This window comes from Heloderma suspectum, chromosome 16, assembly GCF_057233095.1.
Source record: "Heloderma suspectum isolate Gila_16-S chromosome 16, 16-S_ref, whole genome shotgun sequence".
Lineage (NCBI taxonomy): Eukaryota > Metazoa > Chordata > Lepidosauria > Squamata > Helodermatidae > Heloderma > Heloderma suspectum.
The window spans coordinates 8,504,395-8,530,834 of record NC_139473.1 but is presented as its reverse complement, the minus strand read 5'-3'; the positions used below and the strand labels follow the sequence as shown (position 1 = coordinate 8,530,834).

Below are 26,440 nucleotides of genomic sequence, written 5' to 3'. Positions count from 1 at the left end.
CTGTCACTGAGGGCTTGCCCATTCACTAAATGTCCGCCGTGGTGGGTGTGGCTCCCAGAAGGGAAACCACTGATTGAACCTGGGATGTTCTGCTTGCAAAACATCCATCCTACCAATAAATCCCACCTCTGCTCTGGAACCTGTGAAATAACCCTGAACAGGAATGTGACAGAGTTCTCTTTTTCCACTACAATCCTAACTCACTTTCTTCCTAAACTTGCATTCCTGGTCCCAAGGTTGCGTGCCCATCTAGTATTTCCTGTTCCCAGATTTTTCCATTCTTTACTGTCCATAAGGACTAGAAACTTGCTTTTAAAAAAGGAAGAAAGAGGAAATTGCAGGGATTTGTAACAAGTGTCCAGTTCCGGTGCAAAATTGCAGAAAACTCTTAAGTCTAGTCTTCCCAGGCACCTCTACCTCAAAAGAGTAATTTATCATCTGTGCCATGATATAACATCGGTGTCATGATCGTTCGGAAGATATAGCTCCTGTTTTGACCTATATAACCTAAATGCCAGTTGCAGGGAAGAAGAGCCTTTTAGCTCTTGGCAGCTCTCACAAACTATTTGTCCTGTGAGCCTTGATGTTGATTCGATAGTACAGATAGGAAGGCTGGGCTAAGAAGACATTTAGCTTGTGCCTTTCAGCTTAACAGCCAGTGGGGCACAAGTGTTGACAGCAAGAGGGGAGGGGAGATTTGGGCTTCTTTAGGAGCTTGCATTGTGGTGGATTTGCCTTTCCTTGTAAGCTGAATAGCTGGAGTAGTATAGCACGACCATCCTAGAAAGACGGTGCGCTGTGTTTCCAACTTGTGTCACTTGCTGTTACGGTGACCAATATGTGGAAGGATTTGCCTATTAAGCCTTAAAAGTTCTTTTTTAGGGCCATTGCTGGTGGCAGTATTTCTGCCTGTTCCGTGACTGGAGTTTGGGTAGGAGTGAATAGCTGGGAGCGCTCTGTGGTTCTGCTTGTTTAAAACCACGGCTGTTAGAATGGGGCCCAGCGTCAAGCGTCATGGTTGGGCATCTGCCAAGGGCCCACAGCCCAGCAGGGGCCCACTGGCAAGAGCCCCCCGGAGTCGCTCCTCCTCTTCGCCGCTGCAACCTGGTTGCTCACCTGCCTCTCACTGTGGCCCAGACAGCGGCGGGGGTGAGGAGGAGGAGTGGGAGATGCCGCGGCCTCCTTGCTCCCTGGCTCTCTGCCTGTCCAGCAAGCAAGCGGGAGCAAAGTTGAGGAGGTAGGAGAGGAGCAAGAGCAGCCGGTGACACTGGTGATGAGAAGGTAGGCACACTGAGGGAGGGGGCCTTGCCCAGGGGCCCTCCAAAACCTGAGCCAGCACTGCTTAGAGCGTCCGCTAAACCTGCTAAACTCCTATTTTAAAGAACAGTTAGCTAAAAAATGTACATGGTCTGGTCCGTCAGGTATTTCGTGACTAAGCTCACGTGGGACCTGCAAAAAAATGTTGCAGTATGTTCCCCCCTCCTAACAGGAGTGCTCCCGTTCAGTGTTCCAGCCAGCCATACCCTCCCCCAGAACACTCCATTCCATTCCCCCCTCACATGCACCTTGTTTTCTTTTCCAACTGAGGCTCAACATTCTCTCACTGCTGAGCATGCGCAGTCCTCATTTGGCTATTTGGATTTTTCGTACTTCTGCAAACCTTGGGGTTCCCAAAGCATGCTGATACCTCTCTTTTGTTTCTTGGCGGCCTGTTTTTTGGGCTCCAATCCTCGTCACCACGAACCATCTGAGTTTGCTATCAGAGGGAGCGATTCTACACATTACACAGAAATGAGTTGACAGAATTTTGGGCAGTGTCACTTCAGATAGCAGGTGAGGATTGTATGTTTGAATGTTCCTCCATGTGTAAAAGGCTCCCTGCGTGTAGTAATCTAGCACATCAGGAACAAAGATTAGGGTAGCGCCTCCCCCCCACCCCATATGCTAAGCTTACCACATACAAGCAGCTTCTGACTGGCTTTAAGAAGTATGTTGATTTTCATTAGGGTTTATACTTACACGCAGGCGCGCGCGCACACTTATGTGTATTTGTGTGTATGCTTAATGTATGTAAATTGCAAGGTGTAGCGGCTTTTTTGATGCAGATTTTTTTTTTAATGTGTACATGCAAAAGAAGTGGATACCCTAGAGGGGAAAAAACAGCTGGAGGCCTTCTCAATTGTTGCAGCTCACATTTGGAAGGCTTTCTGGGGAAATTCTCCAGGCATCCACTCCTGTCTTTTTGACACCAGGTAGTGGCTTTAAAAAAAAAAACAAATTACCCAGGCCTTCAGCATGTTGAAGAGCTGATTTTAATTGCTGTGTGATGGTTCTGCCTGTTTTATTGAAAGGAAGCTGCAAGGTTTGTCCTTCAGATTTAACTGTGGAATTTTGTTGTGTTGTTTTTATTCTTTGAATTGTTCTCTGCCCTGGGAGCTTGTGCTAAAAGCACAGCTCACAAATGTTTTAAATTAACATAATAGGTTTTTTTTTAAGCTAATGGTGAGTAACACAAAGTCAAGACCAGTTAGGGAGAAAAAGAACATGACATCCTCGTGGTCTAAATTACTTTATTTGTGGCAGATTGTCTGCTTAGCGTTCCTCCCAACCCCCACAAACTAAAAATCAAAAGCTAGCTATAAGTTACCAAAATGGGATGGAAAACCTCTCTGGATAAATCTCTATATAATTTTAAAATAAGATTGCAATAACATATTCTTTCTCTGCATGTTTTATTTTTAAAAATCCAATGTTGAAGAGTCAGTTCCCATCTGGAAAAAACGGAAATGGTCACTCTCACCCGACGAGGTGTTTTTTAGACGTTTAACAGCATCCTCAAGCTGCTGTTAACGAGAAATATTTAAAAAACAAAACGAAAAGCTACCGCATCGCCAAACAATATTTGGGTCGCATCTTCCGCCATTTTAAGTGTCTGGCTTCATGAACGGATAGTATCGAAATGGGTTTGCGGATTTGTTTTGTAGGTGCTTTACATCTTTGCAGAGGAGACCCTGCTGCGAAGTTAACTCCACGGGACGTAGGATTAAGGCCCCCCGGATTATGGGGTTGCTGGTTTAGTGCTTTGAAAATGCATTGGAGGTTTGGCGGTCTCGAAAGGAACTGAAGCTGACTGCAAGAAGAGACGATTAAGCCCTCCATTCTGGTAGATGTGGAAAATCTCATCCCTCCTGCTCCTGTCCGCTCTTTTCAGATCCCCCAGTAAGGCACGAAGTTTCGTCTTTCCCGCAAATAAACATCCGGCATAACACCATATGGAGTCTGTACCATTTTGACGGTGTTCCTCCCATATAGCTCCCGCTCGTAGTCGATGAGCTGTCGCCAGAAGCCCACGTTGGGGTGTATGACGGGGCGTCTCGACTTCACCCAGTTGTAAGCCTCATACAGGGTGACATTCTGGTATTTCATCAGGTACGCGATGCAAAGAGTGGCTGATCGGCTCACGCCAGCCGCGCAGTGGACCAGGGTCACACCGTGCTTCCGCGCCACACTTTGGATCTTGTCGGCCACACTGTCAAAGTAGAGCGAGATGGGAGCATTGGGCATGTCGGCCACAGGCACTCTGACATACTCGAACTCGGGGAAGTTGTAGTTTGGGAGTTCGATGGTGGCGTTAATGATGCAGGTGATCCCGCGTGCTAAGAGCAGCTGGCGGTTGGCTGCAACGCTGCCCTTGCTGATGTACAAGAAGGGGGTGATTTGGGCTATGCCACCCAGCGCCCCTTCAGAATACAAGCGAGGAGTCATTAGAGTTCGTGGCAGAGAGTAGTGTCTTCGTGAGGTCATGGGGGTAGCCTGGGAGGTCTTAGGCTTCCATCCTAGGTGTGCCACACCCAGAAAATATATTCTCTCTTGATATTTGGTGGGGCTCTTGTCTGCTTTGCTCTTTCGCCTGCAAAATGCAAAGGAACACCAGTTTTACGACATGTTCGTACACGAAGGAAAGCGAGCAGCACAGCACAGTGAAACCATGGCTCTGTCTGCCAGTACTAGTTCATGGGCACAATCCAGCAAAACATGCTTAGCGGCACAGCAGTCGTAAGCCAATTAAATAAGTCCTCGCCTCCTAACAGAAATGCGCCTGCCCAGCTGTAAATACAATAAGCTGTAAGGGGCCCAGGCAGGTAATTCACTGTCTTCCCTCCCCATAGTCTTTTATTTTCTTCATGCTCAACATTCTGTAGTCCTCATTGGGCATTTTAAAATTTTGTGTACTTTTGCAAACCTTGAGGTACCGCCCCCTCCCCCTTTTCAGGCATGCCGATAATCTCCCTCTTGTTTCTCAGCGGTCCCATTTTGGCTCCAACCATGTCGGCACAGGGCCATGGAGTTCAGTATTAGAGGGAGCGACTGAAATTGGTGGATCTGATTTCTGAGTAAACATCAAGATTGGTCTGAATGTTTTACTGATATAGACTAGGCTAAAGCGTCTTCTCCCACCCACCCTGACTGCTCCCATAGCATCTTACTTTATAGACCAGACTTCCCCAAGCTCGCACCCTCCAGATGTGTTGGTCTACAACTCCTCTGCTAGCCAGGGTCTTATGGCAGTTGTAAACCAAGACATCTGGAGAGGTCCAGGTTGAGGAAGGCAGTTATAGACCTTCCAACGTTTTGCAGATAAAAACAAGGACCTATTTCCATACCAAAATTGCCTGAGCTCCCTGTCTGCTAGACATCTTATATAAGAATGCGGTAGTGTAGGGCTTATTACTAGAGATCTACCAGACCAATTTTGCTCATTTTTTAAAAGACTGAAGTTTGAACATTGTAGATGTGCAGAAAAGTGTGGAAGTTCAAAAAAAGTTCAGAGCTCGAGCTTTAATAGCCAAACAGTAAGTTTCTGCGCCCTGGCCAGGAGCCTGAGGCAGTCGGGGAACTACAGCTCCCGTGTAGCTCCGTGGGGGAGAAAAACACAAAGGCAGGGGCAAATGGAGGGCCTTGGCTTTGCAAGTCAAGCCTGCTCTTGAAGCGGGCAGGGATGGCGGTGAGGTGGCGAAGAATGCCCTGAGGTGGCAGCGGAGCAGGAAAAGAAGCGGCTCTAGGAAAAGCCGGGTTTTTTAATGTGGGGAAAGAGGGAAGGAGGTGGGCTTGAGGATTGAGGGGAAGAAGCGGCTACGGGCGTGAGGAAGCGAGGCCCAAAAGCCCTTGGCTGCGTTGAAGGAAAGTAACCTCCATACAGCTTCTGGAGGACTGACACAGCGGGAGCCAAGGAACAATACGTTTCCCCCTCAGACTATTAATGCCTGATACATGGTGTACATGGGCTTTACACTAGTTGTCGAAGAGTTGTCCATCCGCCTTCGCTGCACTCTGCAGTAGCCACGAGTCCACGTTTGTTCTTGAACCCAGAGATATATCAAGAAAAACATCATTGCCGATTATCACAGTTCAAAATATACCCCGGCATCCACAGTGTGTGAAAAACAGCAGGCTGCGTGCTGTGTGTTGTCTTTGCCACAGCGAACAAAATTTTAACAAGGCATTCCCCAAAGACAAAGAACCGACCGGCACTGTCCCTGATAAACAGGTGCTTGAAGCCTGTAAGGCATTGTGTTTTTAAACAAGGGTAACTTTAATGTGGTGTTTTAATCTTTTTATGCTCTCACTGTTCTATCTTTTGTGTTTACTGCTCCGAAATCTGTTCTAGATATGGAGCGGTATATAAATATTGTAAATAAAATAAAAATAAAATATACATTTATACCCCTTTTATTCCAGTGGTTTTCAGTCCCTGAAGGCAGCATTGCTCTGAGGCAGTGGCCGCCAACCTTTCTGGGGTCAGTGGACACACTTGGAATGTTGAGAGAGTGCTGTGGGTGCTCTCACAAAATGGCTGCCACAGGGAGCGTGCCCGTTCTTAAAATGGCTGCCACGGCCAGTCACGAAACATTCATTTCACAGAAGGTAGACTTGGTGAGACTAAAAGAAAAGCCCCTTGCCCAAGAACCTGAAGTATAAGACTGAGGTGGGATCTGAGCTCCAAAACCAGTCTTTTGAACCCAAATAAAGACCCTTCAAAAGGGAAGTCCCCGGGCCAACACCAGTGGTGGGCCCTACTGGACTGCCTGAAGATGCCATGCATTGACGTGGCCAGGGAGAGGCGGCAGCAACCCTCAGGGTGAAAGTAATTGGTAAAACCTTCTGCCCCCATGCCCCCCCAAAGCTAGGCGTACTGTGTGTGTGTTTGTCATTTTTAATGTGCTTGATTTAATGATAACCTCAGGCACGAGACATCTTGCTATGCCAAAAGAAATAAATAGCTGACAAGCCACTACGCCGCGTGACGCCGTGTTCCTCTGCGTTCAGCAGAGTGGCTGAGGGACAAACGCCATCGTTCAGCTCCTTCTCTCTAACGAGCTGGCTTCGTTAGCGCCAGATAAGCCTCTTCTGCTGTCCAATGATGAAGTGGAGTGAAAGGCCGGGCCGGCCCCTCTCCCATGAGGCGGCCGCCTCAGGCGGTGGATATGGGGAGGCAGGGAGAGGCGGCAAGTTGGAGGAAAGGACTGAAGTAGCGTGATGCCTTCGGCCGTGGTGGAGGACGCTGTCCCATGGCAAGCAGCGTGGTGAGAGTCAACTGCCGGTCTGGGCAGTTTTTGTACGTGGAATGGGATTGGGCGCCATCTTGTATTTCTCTTCAGACAGCGAAATGTCTGAGGCCGGGCGTAACGAAGGACGCTGTTGGAAAATGGATCCCAATTTGTTTTTCTGCTGGGCTGTGTGTTGTCACTATCTCGCTATTTTATTGCTAATTCTAGTATTGTTCTGTGGTTAAATGTGAAATTAGATTGCGTCTTTATATGTTGGAAGCTACCTTGGGGAGGCCTAAAACAATATCAGTAATGATAATTAATAGCAATATAAACCAGTGCCTTCATATAATACATGACAATAATATATAATAATTATTACATTTCTCTCCCACCTTTTTTCCTTCTTAAGGAACCTGAGGCAGCATACATAATCCTCCTCTCTATTTTATCCTCACAACAGCAACCCTGAGAGGTAGGTTGGGCTGAGAGTCTGTGACTGGCCCAAAGTCACCCAGTGAGCTTCCACGGCCGAGTGGGGACTAGAACCTGGATCTCCCGGCTCCCAGTCCAACACTCTAACCACTACACCGCATTGGCTCTCCAATAATATAATAAAACCATGTCTTAATTTAATGTATTAATTTTCCATGCTATACTGTTATATCCTGACTGATTTGGGAATGATTGACCTAAAGCAGGGCTGGTGAAAATCAGGCCCAGGGTCCCAAACTGGTCTTCCTGGGGTCCAAAACTGGCCCTCCAGGGTTTCTGAAATGGCCATGCCCCTTTTCTGTGGCCACACCCCCTTCTGTGGCCATGCCTTTTCCCCCCAGCCACTGATCAGTTGTTGATTTCCTGGCTTTTGTGCAGTTTTCCTCCCATCCTAAACGATTGAATGCCTTTAAGCTTCTATGTACTAGTAATTTTTGAAAGGTGCTTCTCCAAAATGGAACTTGGCCCTCTGGCTGAAAAAGGTTCAACACCCCTGTAATATAGGATGAGAATAGGATATGTCATATCTTACTAACAATTAATAAATTGCCTGTAAAATTATGAGAAGCATCTCAGGCGATTTAGAGCATATGTTCTCTCTCTCCCTCTTTTAAAGGGTTCCTTGAAATGTAACCTAGATCCTACGAAGGTGCTGGAGGAAATAAAATAAACACTTTGTTTTGGGGAGTGGGGAGAGAGAACCCGGCTTTTCTGTATAGTATTTACTCCCTGTAATTCAGTTGGTTAGATTTATTCCGCTTTTTCTTTCTTTCTTTCTTTTTGGGTATGACTGGTGGATGAGGATCAGGGAGGTGGGGTGGCAATCATTGGCGCGTGTGACACCGTGACGCTTCAAACAAAATGTAATTAAAAAATTAAGCAACTGGGAAAAAAAACTTGGCAAATTAATTCGCACAATAGCTTTGCTCCATCCAAGCCTCTGTTCTGGAAGGTTTGTTTGGTTCCAAAATGCAGGAGGGTGGAACGAAGCGGTTCTTGCTTGTTTGGCAGGGTGACTGCATTGCAAAGGACGATGGGATAGCTGTTTTCATCTGAGCCAAAGTGTGAAGAGATAAAGGCCTGGTATCTTGCATGTGTGTACTTGATGTCTCTCTCTCCTATCGGTGCCATCCGAGCCAGACTTTGGGGCAGGAGTCCAGGGCCCCATGAGCAGAGGGGGCCCAAACGCAGCAGGGTTGGCTTGCTACACTTGGCAGTAAGTGAAATAATACACATTACCATCTACAACAAGGGGTAGCCTGTAAGGCCATTAAGGCCAAGTCCCAAATTACCTAATTGCACCACGCCTCGCCTCTCTACGTGATCATGGCTTTGGCAGCTGAATTGGCTGGCTCTGCTGAAAAGCGGTGTTGCTTTGCCAGCTGATGTGGAAGTTCTAGCTGTGACGTGCATGTCTGTGATGGGCCATTCCTGCTTGCAAGCCATCATTAGATGCTGCAGTTATCGAGGGATGGTTGGTGCATCTGTGTGAAGCAAGCCCCCCAAAACTTGGTGTGCGGCATGCTAATCAAGTAGGAAGATGAGTCCAGTGGCTATGAACCACTCCCCTTCACAAGGGTAATTTTGTTTTCCTATGAGTGTAGTTAGGATTTTGGGCTGGCCCTACCATCAGGCAGAGTGAGGCAGTTGCCTCAGGTGGCAGACACTGGGAGGTGGCAGCAAGGTGCTGGAGGAAAGAGCTATGTGCCAAGTAGCCTGCTCTGTGCCCCCAAAGCTAACCTGCTGCCTTCACCAGTACTGAAGTAAGATTCAGTTGCCAGTCGAGTACATGAAATGGGAAGGGACGCCATCTTGTTCTTCACCTCAGGCAGCAAACTGTTTTAGCTGGCCCTGTTAGAATTCATTTTCTTGCCCTGAAATCAACCGAACCAATGCAAATGGGGGGGGGGGGGGGCTGAAAGAGAAAGAGAGAATATTCTATGTTTTTTTAAATGTGTAAAAATTATGTCAGGGGTAAGAGGACTAGCCTAGCTTTCTCCCTGACATACTACGGCCAGGCTGTGTTTAAAAATATGGTGGAACATTGAAACATCTCCCTGCCTAAAGTGGTGCAGTCCAGCAAGAGCTACACCGTATGGTTCTGCTAATCATGTAATTTGGCTTTCGACCCTACCATGGTTGTGACAGTGGCTGTTAGGCTGCAGTACGGGGGGGGGGGGGTCAGTGCTTCGAAACCGGCATGGGCTGCTTTAATTGTTTGGCTGCCCTGTTTCTGCTTGTAATCTTTCACTGTATTGCTTTTACTGTGTATTTTAAATCTTGTAAGCTGCTCTGAGCGGTGGGTTTCCTCGGCTGCAAACTCCCAACTACGCAGACCAAGTTGCTTGGCTGCAGATCAAATTGGCCCAGACGTCTCTTTCTGTGGTGAAGGCGAGTGGAGACAAAGCCAGAGCTCCGTGCTAAGCGTTTTATTTTTAACGTCGAATTTGCGGCTTGTATTTGCTTATTCACAGCTCAGCTTTTCCAGCTAGGAGCCAGCCCTGTTAAGAGCTCCTTTGATATTTCCCTGCCCCTTTTGAAGTTCCTCCTTTTTGCGTGGCTTTGTGCTCAGAGCCAAGTCTAAAAATGTGTCACTAATAAATATGTGTTAGCTTAGAAGTGGGGAGGAGACTTAAGAATCTGATTTCCACCCAAAGTAATGGCAAATGTTGGCAATGAGTAAGAAACGAGTGGGACCTGCAGCATTCTAACCAGCCAGACGTGCCCCTCTTGTCTACTCTATTCCAGTCCCTAGCAGTCAGTCAGCATTTGGTGCCTATTAAGCAAGTTTAATATTCATGGGCTGTTTCAGGGTCCAGTAGAAGATGCCCATGTTGCACTAATGAAAATGTGTTGTACTTCTGACAACCTGCAACCAGGCTTGTTGATATCCCCCTCTTGTCATAAGAGCATAAGAAGAGCGCTGCTGGATCGGACCAAGGTCCATCTAGTCCAGCATTCTGTTCACACAGTGGCCAGCCAGCTGTCAACCAGGAAACCACAAAAAGGACATGAGTGCAACAGCACCCTCCTGCCCATGTTCCCCAGCAACTGGCTGCCTGTGATACTGGAGGTAGCATGTAGCCATCAGGACTAGCAGCCATTAATAGCTTTCTCCTCCAGGAATTTGTCCAGTCCCTTTTTAAAGCCATCCAAATTGGTGCCACTGCTACAACTTGCGGAAGTGAATTCCATAGTTTAACTTGAAGCTGTGTGAAGAAGTACTTCTCTATGGATGGTGCTATTTTTGTTACGTCAGAGAATGGGTCGCTATTAGTATATAGCAGCAACGGGAAACATCCCCAGCCAGCCTGCCAAGTGGATGACGCCCCTCCCTGAACCCTGGCCCCTCAGGGAATGTGGCTCTGGTGGTGGGAACTCCCACCTCAAGGTGCCTGGAGACCTTGACGTGATGGTTCTCAGCACCTTGAAGTGGTGACCCCCAACAGTGCAGACTTCCCTCTCCTTTCCTGTTGCCTTCTCTAAGGCTGAATGTACACACAGCAGTTATGCCGTTATCATACCATTATCATGCCGTTATCATAACTGTTGGTGCTCATTGGTGTCATGTGCACCAATAGTTATGATAACGGTATGATAATGGTATGACTGCTATGTGTAGATTCAGCCTCTGCCTGGCCTACCTCACACAGTTGTTGTGAGGGGAGCTGAAGGCATATCACTGTTGAGTTCATTGGAGCAAAAACAGGGTATAAATAATCCTAATGGCAAACCAGTAAGGCAGGAGTGTTGAAGCTCTTCCAGCCCAAGGGCCAAAATCCATTTTGGGGAAGCTCTTGGGGGCCGCATTCCAGTGGTGGGCAGAACCAAAGGCAAAAGGGTGGGGGGACAAATACTAAACAAATAGCACATTTTAGCTTAAAGCTTTTACTACTGGTAACTAAGCCTTAGGAGAGGCATTTCAGCTATTTAGAACAGGAAAAACTGCACAAAACCAAGAAACCACCAGACAATTGGCAGCTGGGGGAAAGAGGGTAGGACCGGGAGAGCAGAATTTGGCCCACGGGCCAAAGATTCAACATTTCTGCAGTGAGGTAAGCCAAATAAAAGGCTGAGCGTAAGACTGTGCCTTGCCAAAGATGGAGTGAGTTCTTGAATTAGGAGGTCTCAGCCAGGTTTCTATGCTACACCACACCACATGGCAGAACCCCAGCGTTACTCAGAAACCAGTGTTCAGATGCTGTGCAGAATTCCTGCCCTAGAAGGAACAGTGTTCTCAACCATTTGTTGAATTTGCTACTTCCTTAATCCAATGGATTGCTTCAAGAGGTTTGTGACTGCGACTTGAAAAATACAAACAGTAAAACCGGTGCTACACAAACACAGCAAAAGTTCTAAAATGATCGAAAAGCAAAGGCAGAATTCAATATGTCAGTAACTCCCTTACAAACCAGGAGTTTAAAATCAAGAGGGCACTTAAAATCCTAATAATGAGAGGCTGAAAGAGCCAGAAAAATAATAATTAGTTGACTTGCATATTTGAAAACAACTTCAATTAGTTCAGCAGTCTGCTTTCTAGGAAGCATTTCTTATTATCTGCAAGTTCGGAATACTGGAAAGTGCCGCAACAGCAATCCCTTATAGAAAAGTTTTATTTTTAAAACAAGGTTCTAGTCCATGGGAATCTTTTCTCTCTCTCTCTCTCAGTTTCTAGTCTTTCCTTCCTGTCATACATTTCCTTGTCTCCCTTCTCAGAATTGCAACATTTTACCTTCTTCACAGTACCCATTTATGTGGGAAATTTTGCTTTATCAAAAACGCAAAGCAAGTGTGCATGCTTTCATAGGGTTCTGATGAAGACACTACCTTTTCTTCCTTGAGAGCCAGATCCCACTGTGAAGTTTTCCATATACTGTGCCCCGCTCAAAACCTAGATCATGTCACTACTAGCCTATCCTGAACAAAACCCTAAGACCTCCCCCCCGCCCCCCAATCACTTTAGGTGTCTTTGTGACATCAGCATTTAACTCAGCCAATCACACCCCCCCAACTTTTTAAAAGCTAATTGGGTTTTTGAAAGTTGTTGTGTGGCAGGGGGAGATGACCTCAGAGCCGTCCACAGATGTGTGTCGCATAGTCTTTTCGACGGTGGCACCAACCTGGTGGAATGTTCTGAGAATTGGTCCAAATTACCCTCTTTTTAAAAAGGCGTCCTGTTTTCCTATGTATAATACAACTTTGAAAACATTTGTATTTTACTATATTGTACAGTTCAATGGTTATAAACCACTTTGGCTTTTCTTTTTAAGAACAGTGGTATACGCATCTTTCAAATAAAAGACATACATTTTCCCTTGGCGGACTAATAGATACCAAATCTCTTCTTGACGTTCGGCCAGGTGCCTTCTCTGGCAAGCTGATGGCAAATCTGGCAATATCTTTGTACTGCCTGTTGGATGCTAGTAGCTAGGAAATATTGCAGAGCTTTTAGAAGTTAAATGTTAGGCCTTGCTCCCACAAACATCTAATGAGATAGCAAGCTGGGCTCCAGGTTGTCATTAGAGATGGAGGAGAAATTCATCCAGTTCACATTTTCATCCAACCTAACCTAATTTTGCACTTTTGAACAAATACACGAACCAAAACCCAGTTAGCATTCAAAATTCACACTTCTCTGAATTTTACAATGTTCTCCAATCAAAAGAGGAGTACAAAATGTGTACATTAGGGGAAATAAAGTTCAAAAATGGATGATATTAGGAAAATTATTTGCAAAAATGTGTATATTAGGTAAATTGCATACGAAGATGCATCTATTAGGAGAAATGCACACAAACGCTTATGGATTTTCATGCAAAGTTTTTTTGTTTTTTGTTCTAATCATAGTTTGAGACAAAATGAATTTAAGATGGAGAAAATTCTCAAAGTTTGGGTGGAGATCGGAAAAATTGGAAAAATGAGGAACTGGGAGAAACTGACATTGATGAATTCGTCACTTCCTAGTTGTAATCCTTCAGGCAGCAGGCAAGGGTTCATGTAATTAAATGCCTTCACATCAGGGTCTGAAGTTGTACAGCCCAGATGCAGGGTTGGCCACCTTACTGGATGTTTGTAAGAACTACTTACTAGACCAAATTGTGTCCCTGCCCGATAACTCTTAACATAAGAAAAGCTCTGCTGGGTCAGACCAAGGTCCATTTAGTCCAGAATTCTGTTCAGAGAGTGGCAAAGCAGCTGCCTGTGGAAACTCACAAGTAGGACATGAGTACAATAGTACCCTCCTCCTTGTGTTTCCCAGCAACTGGTGTACATAGGCATACTGCCTCTGATACTGGAACTAACATATAGCCATCAGGACTGTATGCTAGCCACTGAGAGCCTTATCCTGCGTGAATTTGCCCAATCCCCTTTTAAAGCCATCCAAGTTGGTGGCCATCACTCCATCTTGTGGTAGTGAATTCCATAGTGTAATCTAAAGGCTAGCTGGAATTATAGCCCTGATTCATTTCAAACCCATCCAATACCCAATTAAAATCAGGTTTGCAATGGGGTAAAAAAAATAGCAACCTTCTTGGGCCTCTGTCCATCTCCCCCCCCCCCCCGAAAGCAACGAAACAATAAAAGATCTGAACAATTCTGAAAGAGGCTGTAAATTATCTCCACCAGCAAGAATGGGAAAGACTTCAGTAGCAGGGCCTGCTCTATGGTTGAGGGGGGGGCCCCCTCAGCATAGTGCCCGATAGTGGGGGGCCTACACCAGTGCCCCCACAGTGGGTTGACCAGATAGGTGCCGGGCAGCAGCCATTTCAATTTCACACAATGCCCCATAGTGAGAAATGTAAACGTCAGTGCTGTGTGTCAGGAAAAAAATGGAAAGGGCCCCCCAAGGCCAGTATTGGCAACAACAGCTGCTCAGGCATGCCACTCCTGGAGGCCTTTGAGAGCCACAGTACTGGGCCAGACGCAACAGTGGCCTGATTCTGCATAAGACAGGCTAATACGTTGAAACAGCAGTGTCGTAATAAGCTCCAGGAGTAAAACTGATTAAAAATATAAAACAACAAAATAGCCCTGACATCATTACTCCCCTGCTGCTAAAGACCAATTTAAGTGACAAGACCCTATCCTGCTTGTCCACCTCGGTCTCGTTTTGCCCTCATAATGACTGCACGAGGTAGGGCCCTATTATCCCATTTTTCTAAGAGCAGTGTTACTAAAACTCTACCTTCAGCCAAAACCCTTTCCATAACAAGCTGCCAAAGAACCCTTGGTGCCTAGCAGAGGTGCTTGGCAGGGAGGGTTTCTAGGGTGCCGAATCCGTCCACGCGTGGGTCTCGGTGTGAAGCGAGAGTCCGCTCTAGAAAGCCCAGTTATTCTCTATGGTTGCGATTACAAGTGAAGACCCAGAAGTAGCCATTCGAGCCTGTAGGGGTTCATAGGTCAGATGAGGGGTGCTTCCAGACGAGGCTTTTATCGCGCCACCCCCTGCCTCATTTGCAAAAGTTTACCAGAGGTCTAAACCTTTTCCACACGTAGCCCTCTCATATTTTCCCACCATTTCTTCTGTCTTTTTGCTTCTTGCAGAAAACCCGTTAAGGAAGAAAAGACGGAATAGCTGCATGATACCTGTTGATTGGCAGTGCTAGGAGAAGTCTGAAAGAACCCTAGGGCTGTGGACACCCAGGTTTTAATCCTCATTCAGACCAAAAGCTCACTGGATGACCTTGAACCAGTCTCCCCGTCTCCTCCCCGCCTCTCTCTCACACACCTACCTTACAGGGATGTTGTGAGGAAAGAGTAGGGGGGTGATTCTTGGAGGGACGTAAATGCAATAAACAAATTCTAGCTGTCTTTCTATGGGTGCTCCCAAACCATGGCGATTTTACAACATTCCAAATGTCCCCACCCCCCAAAATGGGGGACCCTTGTGCTACATTATCAGTTCTCCCAGGGCAAACTTGTTTGTCCAGGCCATAGGAAGCTTATAAGAAGATAGAAAAGCAAACCATTTAACAATTTAGCCCAATATTGTGTACTCTGTCAGCCTCTCTCCAGAGTTTCAGTCTTTTGATGCCAGGTTGCTAGGGAACATGAGCAAGAGGTTATTGGGTGGACTAAAAATATAATATAATGAACGCATTAATTACTAATATTGCACTCATGTCCTGCTTGTGGACTTCGTATGCACCTGATTGGCCACTGTACAAACAGAACGTTGGATAGGTCTTTGGTCTGATCCAGCCCAGATCATCTTATGGAATAGAGTATTCTGGAAGAGAATATGGCTGGCTGGCACCCCATTTTGTTACAGGTCCCGCTTTTATGCTCTGCCCTTGAGCTACCTCCCTTCCCATAATTTAGCAAGTACCAGTTTGGGGGTTTGAACCCAGGTTTGGCAAAGTCTAACACCCTGGGCCGGCCAGTGTCAGCAGAAATGATGCCCTTTCTGCGAGCAAGGCAGCCATGAGTGCCGATGCTGGCCAATTATTTTTATAGAGTGTTTTACACATGGCTGCAAACCATGGTACAGCAGATAAAAAAAACGAAGCCAAGGTTCTCCCCCTTCCCTGCCCGTGGTTGGCTGGCATTCTTCTGCTATTCTGTAGATAATTCTCTCCAGGCTTCATAAACTCATCTGGACAGTCAGTCAGCAGAACTAACAGCAAATGAATCCCAATTTCCCCTCTGAATAGAAGCTCTCGGCCTTAAAAATTATTGCATTTTTTGAAAAAGGTCTTGAATCCAAACAAAGCCAAGAATCCTCTAAAGGGAAAAAGAGCGACAGGCTGGGAAAGGAGAATATGTGCAGGTCTTCTAGCGGTATGGGATGGGGTCCACTTATTCTACCACACATGAACCCCTTGCCTTGGTGAATCTTGCTGCTAATTATTTTGGGTGAGCTTCTGGTGCCATCATTTTTATGCACAGAAAAACAACATTAACAGGCATTATTAAGTAAATGTTTCCCCTAAACCCAGCACTGGAAAGGTGTCCATACAAATTGCCCCCACTCCATCTGAGGTGAGCCTGATGGCTATCAGGCCATTTCCAGTGTGGGGCTGTCCACAGGGAAGAGACAGCCTGGTACTTATGCTGTTACTGTTTCGGCACCTGGCAGAGACCTTTTTTCCAATTCTGGATCCAGTTTGCACATGGCTTTTAACTGCTGTTTTTGCTGTGTTGGATTGTATTACATTTTTTGACTTTGTATTGCTGTATTTTATTGCTTTATTTATAAACTGCATGACTCTGGGTTGGGGGAGAGTTTCACAGTTTAGGCGCCACCACAGATAAGGCCCTTTCTCCAATAGTCAGCTGACTGACTCACTTCAGATGGCCGAGGCATCCAGCGAAAGGGCCTCCAAAGTTCAGAAGGTAAGGAGACCCCTTCTGAATCAGGCCAAAAGCTTCTCTAGTCACCCTCCCATTCCCCACAGTCGCCAACCAGATGCCATGGGGAAGGCAGCAGCTAGGACATGAGGTCGTTGTACCCTAGCAACCAGCATTCAAAGGCATGCTGCTTCAGTTCCTCAAGGTAGCATACAGCTGTCATGGCTAGTAGCCACTGATAGCTTTATCCACCATGAATTTCTCTAATCCCTCTTTAAAGGAATCTAACGGTGGCCATCTTAAAAGGCTGGCAGGTTCATGTGGGAGACTTAGTCCTAAGACCAGCGTGGGTTGTTGTTGAACCATGGGTTATCGTGTTGTCTGAACGCAGCATGTTTTCTGCAGGGTCCTTTTTCCGCAGGGTGGGTTATCGTGTTGTCTGAACGCAGCACATTTTCCACAGGGTTGCTTGTTAACCATGCAGTGTGGCTTGTTAACCAAAATCCCAAAGGGAACAGCTGCATCAATTAAATTCCCAGTGCCTTTCGACACAGGACTTTATCAAGGGAAAAACTCCTCGAGGCTTTTCTGGAGGGTTCCCTCTCCCTTACTTCTTCCACCCTGCGGAAAACACATTGTGTTCGGACAACACGATAATCCATCCTGCGAAAAATGTGCTGTGTTCAGACAAAACGATAACGCATGGTGGGTTAGCGTGTTGTGTGAACCCAGCCCATGTGTCCTCTTACAGAGGACATTCCTCTACTTGCAGGGATGCCAGAGAACTGCCCTCTATTTGAAAAGCTATCCTGTCCAGTTCCAGCTTAAAGATTAAGCTGGAACTGTTGCTCATCAACAGTTAGCACTGAACCGCAGACTGAACAGGCAGGTGCACAGGTCATGTGGTCACAGTCTTCACACTATTGTGAGATGGACTGTATTTCCTTTTAAAGTATAATTATTTCTAAATTTGCATCTCTCTATATAAATTAGCATATGCAATTTTTAATGCACACCACTGTCCCCCTTTTTGGTGATGCGTTTCTTCCTTTTGCAGGGTGATTCGTAAGTAGTCACCCTACCTACTTTACAATGGACAGTCCATTGTATGAAAGGCTGTCAGAGGAAAGTCCTGTATTTCAAAGCATCCTCCATTTGAAGGGCTTTTCGGAAAAAAAACCCTAAGAAGGGAGAGCAGGCAGAGGCCTTGAAGTCACCCGTCCACAGTTAGCAGCAGACTGAACAAGGCACACGGATCACCTGATCATACGTCTTCCCCACTATGGTGAGACACACTGTATTTCTATTTAAATGAGAGCAATTATTTCCACCTATACATTTAAATTTGGATATGTAGACTTTATGCAAATATTTTTGGATTATGTTTGAAGTGGCCATGCTACTCGGCTGCGACTAGCTTTCCTTCGCACAACGCCCAAGTAGGCCGAAACCTTGACCTCTCTAATGCAAAGCCGTTTTCCTGAATGTTTGCTGACGGTCCCCCTCATGTGTCTGGGGTTGGGGTTAGTCATTTGGATCAGAAGGGCATGGCAGCTTCCTGCTGGGCTTCAGGCCTACTTCCTCTCAATTTTCCACGTTAAATGAAAAGCGCTCCTTCCCTAAAACACACTATTAATCACAACCTATTGGGGTGGGTGGGCAGGATTTCTCTTAGACATTCCCTGAAGTTTGAAAGGTGACCTTAAAGGACAAATAAAACAGTTCCTTCAGCCATTAGGCTGGTGGGTATGAGGGAGAAGGCTTTCTCGGTGGTGGCCCCGCACCTTTAGAACTCCCTCTCCAGGGAGGTATGTAAGGCCTCATCACTGCTGGCTTTTTTAAAACAACACCCTGAAGACTCATTTGTTCCAGTCTGCTTAAAAACCATTAGCTGCTGCTACTGTTGCTACTGCTAACATTGTATGTGTGTTTAATTATAATGGTATGTTCATATTTTTGTAGTATTTTAAGCACCTTGTGCAGGCAGAGTGCCCTGAAAGGCAGGTTAAAAGAGAGCTTCGGCTATTGGGCGGTATAGAAATGAAATGAAATGAAAGAATAAATAAATAAATAAATAAATTTAAAAATCTCTTAAATATTACTACTACTACTAATACTCAGCCAGACGTACTAAGTGAATTTAACTCATTATGCATCCCTTCTTCTAGAAAAGCATCTGTTTTTTACCATAGAGCATACTCCCCCAATCTCGTACCCTCCAGGGTTATGGGCATTGTAGTCCAAACACATCCAGAGGTGGTTAGCGAAGGCTGCCTGCCATAGGGCAATAATATTTGTGCCTTGCAAACTAATACTCCCATTTACATCTAATTTCCTTGGCTGTTGGGAGAAGGTTTTGAGGGAGGAAGGAAGACAAGCAAAGCCATTAACACTGAACCATTTTGAGAGACCTGGCCAAGTTTGCATATTTGTGTATTTTTTAAACAAGGCAATCAAAACAATAAGAGAGATGGAACGGACCCCATGTGCTTCGCCTTTACCCGCTAAGCCCGTGTGTCGTTGGGGGTTCACCCGCAGCGCATGCAAACCATTTTTAAGAAATTAATCTTACTGTTAATGGCTGTGAAGATATCTTTAGTTCTTTGGTGTACATACAAGCCGGGGTGAAGTCGAACAAGCAAATGTGATTTCTAGTGTGTTTCCTCAGCAAGGGTACGGTGAGCGAAAGCTGCAGATCTGCGATGATCCTGCCGTTTCAAAACACTCAGTGCTCTTGACTTTTTTGTGGCTGTTCAGCCTCTACCCAATTCAGTGTGTGCTTTAGATTTGGCTTATGTTGCCCAGGTGCCTTGCTTGATGCGATAAGAGCGCGGGAGAGCAGGAGTGTGTACAGATTTGCCTCCAAGGGGAAAAATATTTTAGCTTGAGAAGGGGCTTCGAAGTATGTGCCAAACCAATATCCAAATGCCACTCTTGGTAGCGGGGGTTGGTTAAGATATAAATAAAGCCTGAGGCAAGACAATATAATTAGTTTCCTTCCTTCCCTCCCTCCTTCCCTCCCTCTGTCTGTCTGTCTCTTATACACACACACATGCCGTATATATGATATATATGCCAAATATATATAATTTTTAATAATTGTCTGGACTGATACTGTGGTAAAGTATAAAACTCATATATCCTTATAGCAGTGGATTATTAGGCAAAAGGGGCTGTATTGGTTTGGCAGTTGTCATAGAGACTTGCCAACCTGGTGCCCTCCCAGATATGTTGGGACTACAATGTTCAGCATTCCCAACCATTTGCCATGCCAGCTGGGGCTGATAAGCACTGATGTACAAAAGATCTGGCGAGCACCAGTTGGAGAAGGCTAGCCTTGGACACCTTTCATGGGAGTCTCTGTTGGTGAAGGGTGGTGGTATGTGCCCTGTGCCTGTAAGTGTGAGAGTTGGATGATGTCTAGAGCGAGGAGGCACAGATCATGTTCTCTCTCACTTGTATCTCACTCAGGTTGCAGACTGTTTTCTCCATCTGTTAGGCTCCAGTCCTCTAGTCCAGCTTTCTCCATTCTGTTGCCCTCTAGATATGTTGGACTGCAACTCCCAGCATTCCCACTGGCTGGAACTCTGAACGGGGTTCCAAGCAGCAATGATTTGTTGCTGGTCTCACTTGTATTGGCTAGATATGAATTTAATTTGCAGTTTGGATTAGCAGGAGTCCACCCCAGTCTCACTGCAGTGCCTATGTTAGTTGCATAGGTATGAGGTGTGCTAAGCTGGCAAAAAAAAAAAAAAAAACCCTCCCAAAATAAAGGCTGCCTCCTGGAAGCAGCCTAGGCAACATGTAGAGCTCTTCCCCAAGAAAATGTTTGAAATGTAATTTCAAGAATGTGGCTGTCTGTGGTGAGAATGTTAAATCTTAAACAATGGCTGAATTTATAAGACACATGGGAGTCTCAATGGCTGGTGGGAGTGAGAATCAAAATTCTTAAGGTGCTTCCACACTAGATAGAAAGTTGAAGTTTAGTTTAGTAAACACGCTGCCCAAGGCACCCTATTTTTCAGACTTTTTAGGAATGAAGTTATAGGAATATAGGAAGCAGCAAAGCTGGCATCAAGGGTAGGGATCGTTGGGCACCTACGGAGGCCCCACACCCCAGCAGGGGCCCACTGACAAGAGTTGCTCCTCCTCTTCGCCATCACAACCTGGTGGTTCCACATGGATCCATGGCCCGATTGGAGTCCACCAGGAGAAGACCCTTCAGTGTGGTGGCCCCCTTCCTGTGGAACTCCCTGCCTTTAGAGGTCGGGCAGGTGCCAACATTGTTTTGCTTCTGGTGTTTCCTGACAACACTGTTATTTCAAGAAGCCTTCCTTGAGTGACTGGCAGAATTCGGTTTATCAGAACTCTGTTTCTTTTTTAAAATAGTAATTATTTTAACATGGTTTTTATTCTTTTACCCTATCTGCTGTTCACTGCTCCGAAATCTTTGGATGTGGAGCAGTATACAACTATTGTAAAATAAATACATAAAATACACCTACTTGTTCCCCTGCCTCTCGCTCTGGCCCAGACAACAACAGTGTCTGGGCCAGCGCGAGAGGAGCAGGAGAGGCCATGGCCTGCTTGCTCACTGGCTCTTTACCTGTCAAGCAAGGAAGTGGTGGCAATGATGAGAAAGAGGAGGTGAAGCAAGACCAGCTGGTGACAATGGTGGTGGGAAGGTAGACTCACTGAGGGAGGGGGTCCACTGAAGGTGTCTTGTCCAGGGGCCCTCCAAAACCTGGAGCTGGCACTGCAAAGCAGTTTTATACCAGGTCAGTTTACTTTTCCATGTAGTCCAGCATAGTGGCTCTCCAGCGTTTCAGGCAGAGAGAGGGTCTTTTCTCATTGCCTGCAACCTGATCCAGATGCCTGAGATCAAACCAAAGCAGATGCTCTGTCTCTTTCTAGACACAAGCGTTTACTGCATAAAAAGGCACTTGTCGCAGATAAGAACAAGCCATAGCCAAGACAGGCTGGAATGTTAAGTGGGGTGCGGGACGTTTTGCTGCCCCTTCACACACTTGAATCCACTTTAGGCTGGGAGTGGAGATTCCCGACGGCAGAGGGGAACCACACTATCTGTGCTTGCCAAATGCACGCTGGGTATTCTAAGATAAACATGACAGGTGCTGAGCGGGCCGTGACCCAGCTACGGAGCTTCCAGGTCACCTTAAAGGATCCTGTCTAACTCGGGCACCCAGATCAAATGGCAGACTCTCAACTGTAACTGTAAAACATAGAACAGCAAGGGAGTGAGGAAGAATGGTTCGTCCTCCCTGGATGTTCCCGGCTGGTTGGAAAAAGTTTGGAGCATTAATTTCTTTTGCCCGGTACAGTTTCTCCCCCACACCCAATCTGTGTGGGGGACAACCCTAACATACCCACTACAACTCCCATAAGCCCCAGCAAACATGGCCAATGCACAGGGATTATGGTAGTTGTAGTCCAAAACATCTGGAGGGGACCAGGGCTAGATCTACACTAGTGCTTTTGATCGATATTGAAATGCACTGATAACCGTTGGGGCACATTACATATTCTGTGTAACACATTTCTAGAGCTGTTTCCCACTTTTTATTCCATATTATCCAAAATACCGCAGCAGATGTCATTGTGTGTGCTGCGAGGTATAAATGTGCAAGGGGGATATAGCGTCACTATGGGGGATTGTATCGATATAACATGAGGTGTAGATCCGGCCTAGGTTGCACTGGAACCTAGGGCTGTGACCTGATTAAGGAATTATTAGGGTGCAATCCTATGCACGTTGAGACAGAAAAAAGTCCTGCAACTCCCAACATACCCCACAGGCATGCTGGGAGCTGTAGGACTTTTTCCTGTCTAAGCATGCATAGGATTGCGCTCTTACTTGACTGATCATGTGACCTTTAGTCAATTGAATGGATTTGTTAAATTTCTATACATTTAAATAAACTGGGGGTGCTTTGGCAGAAAGGCAGCATATGAATGCAGCAGGTAGATAGATAAATGTGCATTGCCAGTAGAAAGAATATTACTAAAGCAAGAAGAGTATTTTTTTTGTTTTTATATGATGCACATGAGTTGTCATAGAATCATAGGGTTGGAAGGGGCCTACAAGTCCATTGAGTCCAACCCATAGAAGAGGCATTCCTCCAGTGTGTGGGAGAAGGGAGGATAATGCCTCTTGTAAGATGGTGCCTTCCATCTGCAGTTTTTAGAAGCAGTGATGTTATCCAAAAACACACACAGTCACACACAAAATTGCAGCGGTGTAGTGGTAAATTTGGAGATCCAGGCGCTCATCCTAACAGCCCCATAGCCAGGCCTCCAAGGAGAGTTCAAATATTCTGGCAGCTGTGTTGATCCAGATCAACAAACCAGTTCTAGCAGTTTTCATCTCCTGCAGGAGCATCTGTTTTGTAAAGCGAATAGGACTTAATTTCCCATTCAAGGCCAAGGTACCACAAAATACTTTGCATTACAACAGGAAACAATACAGCGATTCTGAGAAATTTCATCCCCTTTTCCCTCAGCCCCCCAGCCCCTGTGAGGATTGCAGCTAGAGTGAACAGGAAAGTCCGAGGGCGGTGGCAGATGATGCCAGAGTACGGGCTAATCAGAAAGTGTGAGCCCTGGCCCCACTCTGTACACAGGCACAGGCACACAGACAGAATGAATTGGAAGCTGGTATGAGTCAACGGCCCCTGGAAAAATAAAACGTAGCTTTTATATGCGGCTGTTGAGTGTCCAAAGTACCTCTTGCTATATATTTTACCCGAGTCATCTTTTACAACAACGTTAGTTAGCCTAATATTACTCTAATTTTAGATGGGGTAGACAGGGTAAAATTTTAGGATTTTTAACATGCAGTTTTAAACTTTCTGGTTTTTTAAATATTTGAAATGTTTTGATTGCTGTTGTAGTTTTATCTTCTGCTACTGTTTTGTGTTTTAATACTTAGCAATGTTTATTTTAAGTTGTAACAATGTTTTCAGTTGGCAAACTTATTATTTTTGTTGTTAGCTGCCTTGAGCTCCCAGGGGGAAAGGAGGGGTATAAATGTTTTAAAATACAAAAAATAAAAAGTGCCTCCTCTCCTCTCCTCTTCTCTCCTCTCCTCTCTTTCAGCCTCAGTTTCCCACTCTGTAAAATGGGGATACTGGTCTGCTTCCAGAGGGTGTTCATGAAGGTGAGCAACATTTTTAAAAAATCATTTTACAAACAGCTCCCTAATCAAAATAACACATTGTGCTGTGTGCATTGAAAAGAAAAAAAGCTGGGGTTGGTGGGTGTCCACTCAGCTTTTTAAAAGCTCCTGGACCCAATACTACTTAATTAAAAAAACAAAAACAAAACCTCCTTTTAAAGTTTTTAATGACCGGATAATGAAAAGAGCTCGATTCCATTTGCAACTGTTGAAATCAATAACTAACAACAGATCGTTTTGACCATCCCGTGCTATGTAAACAATTAGTGAGGATCTGAGCAGGAGTGGCAGGGGGAGGGGGATCTAGCTTGGAAGAGATCTGTTTTTAAAAGAACAGTGCAATTTCATTTTATTTTTAATTCTCTCCTCGTTCCCACCAGGGAGGAGCAGACTGTTTAGAAATTTGATCTGGCTAAAGCTTCATTTTCCTTTCCCCCCCCCCGTTTCCCCCCCTCCCAAGTGATAAGGAAATTAATTCCACCCAAGAGTGGTGCCCACTTTCTTTCCTCTTTAAATACCTGTTTTTGTGGAGGGGGGGCCTTTTTTTCCAGAGATGAACATGGAATAACACCCTCCCTTTCCACTAGCGAAAACTGTACACTAGCAAGGATACTTGGACACTGTGCCAAACCACCAGAACAGACCACTCTCGACAAATATGCCACAGAGGAGAAGCAACATCCCTCCCCACATACCCTAAAACAGATTCTTCTTGTTGTCAGATCAAGCAGATTAAATTAACAGGAGTACATTGAGTCCCCCACCCCCACCCCCACTTTAAAACCTACGTTCACTGAATCGAAGTCAACCTCACATTTCCTTCAAATGTTCTTTGGAGAACATGACAGCAAGAGAGGCGGCGGAGCATCTAGCGACTGTGTTTTGCACACAAGAAACACAATGTTGCTAATAATCCTAAAATCCATAAGCCATCTCTCTCAGTCTCTCCTTTCCCTGTTCGCTTCCACTCACAAATTCACTTCCCAGAGCAGCAGCACTAAGACTTCTTTGGGGACCAGCATTCATGACAATTGCATCACTTGTTAAAACACAGGCGCGCAGTTTAGCATCTTTGCTAGGCTGCTTGCCAACACTTGTTTCCAAACCTGTTTATATGTAAGAGATTGTGAGGTCTGCCTGCCTGCCTGCCTGCCTGCCTGCCTGCCTGCCTGCCTTTCTTTCTTTCTTTCTTTCTTTCTTTCTTTCTTTCTTTCTTTCTTTCTTTCTCAGGAGCTACCAAAGTGATAGCACATTCAAGCCCCATCATCTCAAGTCCTTAGGATCCTTCTTACCTTGGTCTGGAGAAGCGTCAGCCAAAAGGTGCCTGTCTCTCTCCTCCCAGCAGAAGGGATGAGAGACAGGTCGCCCCACGGTTGCTTATGAATGGGAGGAGGGCTGTGGTCTTGGCTCTTACTGAGCTCTGGGGAATGCGCTGGGTGGGGTGGGGGGCCGGATGGCAGCTGACAGCTGATCTCCAAGCTCCGCCTCCCTCCTCTTTCCCAGCTCCCTCTGTGTGTGTGTCTATGTGTCTGACGGTGTATAGGGTTACTAAGAGACGGCTGTACAGGCTAAACCAGGCCGGCAGCAGTAACCTATAATGAGCCGGATGAGTCAAAGCTGCTTCAGCTGTGTGTGTGTTTTAAAACATTTTTTTTAAGGCACTGGCATGTGAAATAGGGAAGATGAGCTCTGTAAATCTAACTAGGGTCCTTCGGGGGGCTTAATTTGTGCCAGTGTTTGCTTGCGTTTAGCCCCAGCATCTGTTTGCAACACCTGGGGGAGCTCAGCCTTGCAAGGTTGAAGTAATGGAGGCAAATTCCTCTGCGAATCGACAGAGTGCCTGCAAGGTGAGGTTTCAGCCCTGTGACAAGCGAAGTCATGCTCTAGGAGGAATATGCTCAATGGCCCTTACTCCTTCATCATGACATCTGTACATTATACCTAGGGTGCTTCCAGATGGAGAGATCCTAGCACTACCAAACAGAAGGCATAGTGCAGGTATTCTGTGTTTTCTTAATGGACTATCTGTGGAAAAAGAAAAGATGGAAGAAACAGTGGGAAAACCGACCAGAGAGCTTTGGCTATTGGGCGGAATAGAAATGTTATTATTTTAATAAATAAAACATGGAGGGCTACAAGTTCAAGATGATACTGGGCTTTTCTACATGAGGCATTTATCGTGCCCTTATCATTCCCTACTCATGGTTGTTTACAGGTTCTTTAGACGACACTGTGACCCTCCAGTTCCACTTCTATGTCTAACCAGCACTTTCGCCGAGGTCTTTTAGAGCAGGAGAAATGAGGCATTTAATTGTGAAAGCAAAAGAAACCCTTCTTTCACGTCTATATTTGCACTATTCCGCTATACCACAGTGTCACCTAGAGGTTATGTAGCAGAAAAGCAGGAAAGGAAACGTTCTTTGTGTAGTGCTCAGATCTCAGTTCTGTGACGAAACTGAAAGCAGATACAGCAGGTTAACAGCCTTGTGTAGAAAAACTCATAGATTGGACTCACCATAAAATTCCTGGAATGAGGCAGGGTGACAGTGCCCCTAATCTACACAAGTGGGACTTGCGACAAAATGCAGTGTGGAGTGCTCACATCCCATTCAGGATGCCAGCCAGTGAGCTGGCCCTTTTCCACAATACTCCATTCCATTCTCTCCCCCCAGTTTTCAGTCCCAACCCCAACAATCAGTATTCCATTCTCACTCAGCATGCTCAGTCCTCATTTTAGTTTCTTTTTACTTTAGAAAACAAACAAAACAAAGGCCGGGGAGGAAAGAAAGAAACAGCCCTAACTGGGGTTTGTGTCCCGGCCCCACAAAGTTTTTTTTGTACTTCTCCAGACCATGGGTTTCCCCATGATACCTCCCTCTTATGTCTGGATGATGCCATTTTGGTGACGTAA

At 45.8% G+C, this 26,440-nt stretch overlaps 1 protein-coding gene across 2 annotated transcripts; it reads right to left on the bottom strand.

Annotated features, from left to right (window-relative positions):
• Positions 1-2,557: 2,557 nt before the first annotated feature.
• On the bottom strand, positions 2,558-25,018 carry DUSP14 (dual specificity phosphatase 14). Of its 2 annotated transcripts, none has more exons than XM_084822425.1 (2): positions 24,822-25,018; positions 2,558-3,910 (listed from the first exon to the last, which is right to left on the bottom strand). In XM_084822425.1, exon 2 carries the CDS (start codon positions 3,802-3,804, stop codon positions 3,208-3,210), a length of 597 nt encoding a protein of 198 aa, XP_084678551.1. In that variant the 5' UTR covers positions 3,805-3,910; positions 24,822-25,018; the 3' UTR covers positions 2,558-3,207. The 2 variants fall into 2 exon arrangements, with proteins under 2 accessions (XP_084678551.1, XP_084678550.1); XM_084822424.1 differs by lacking the exon at positions 24,822-25,018 and adding an exon at positions 24,502-24,567.
• Between the last annotated feature and the right edge of the window lie 1,422 nt (positions 25,019-26,440).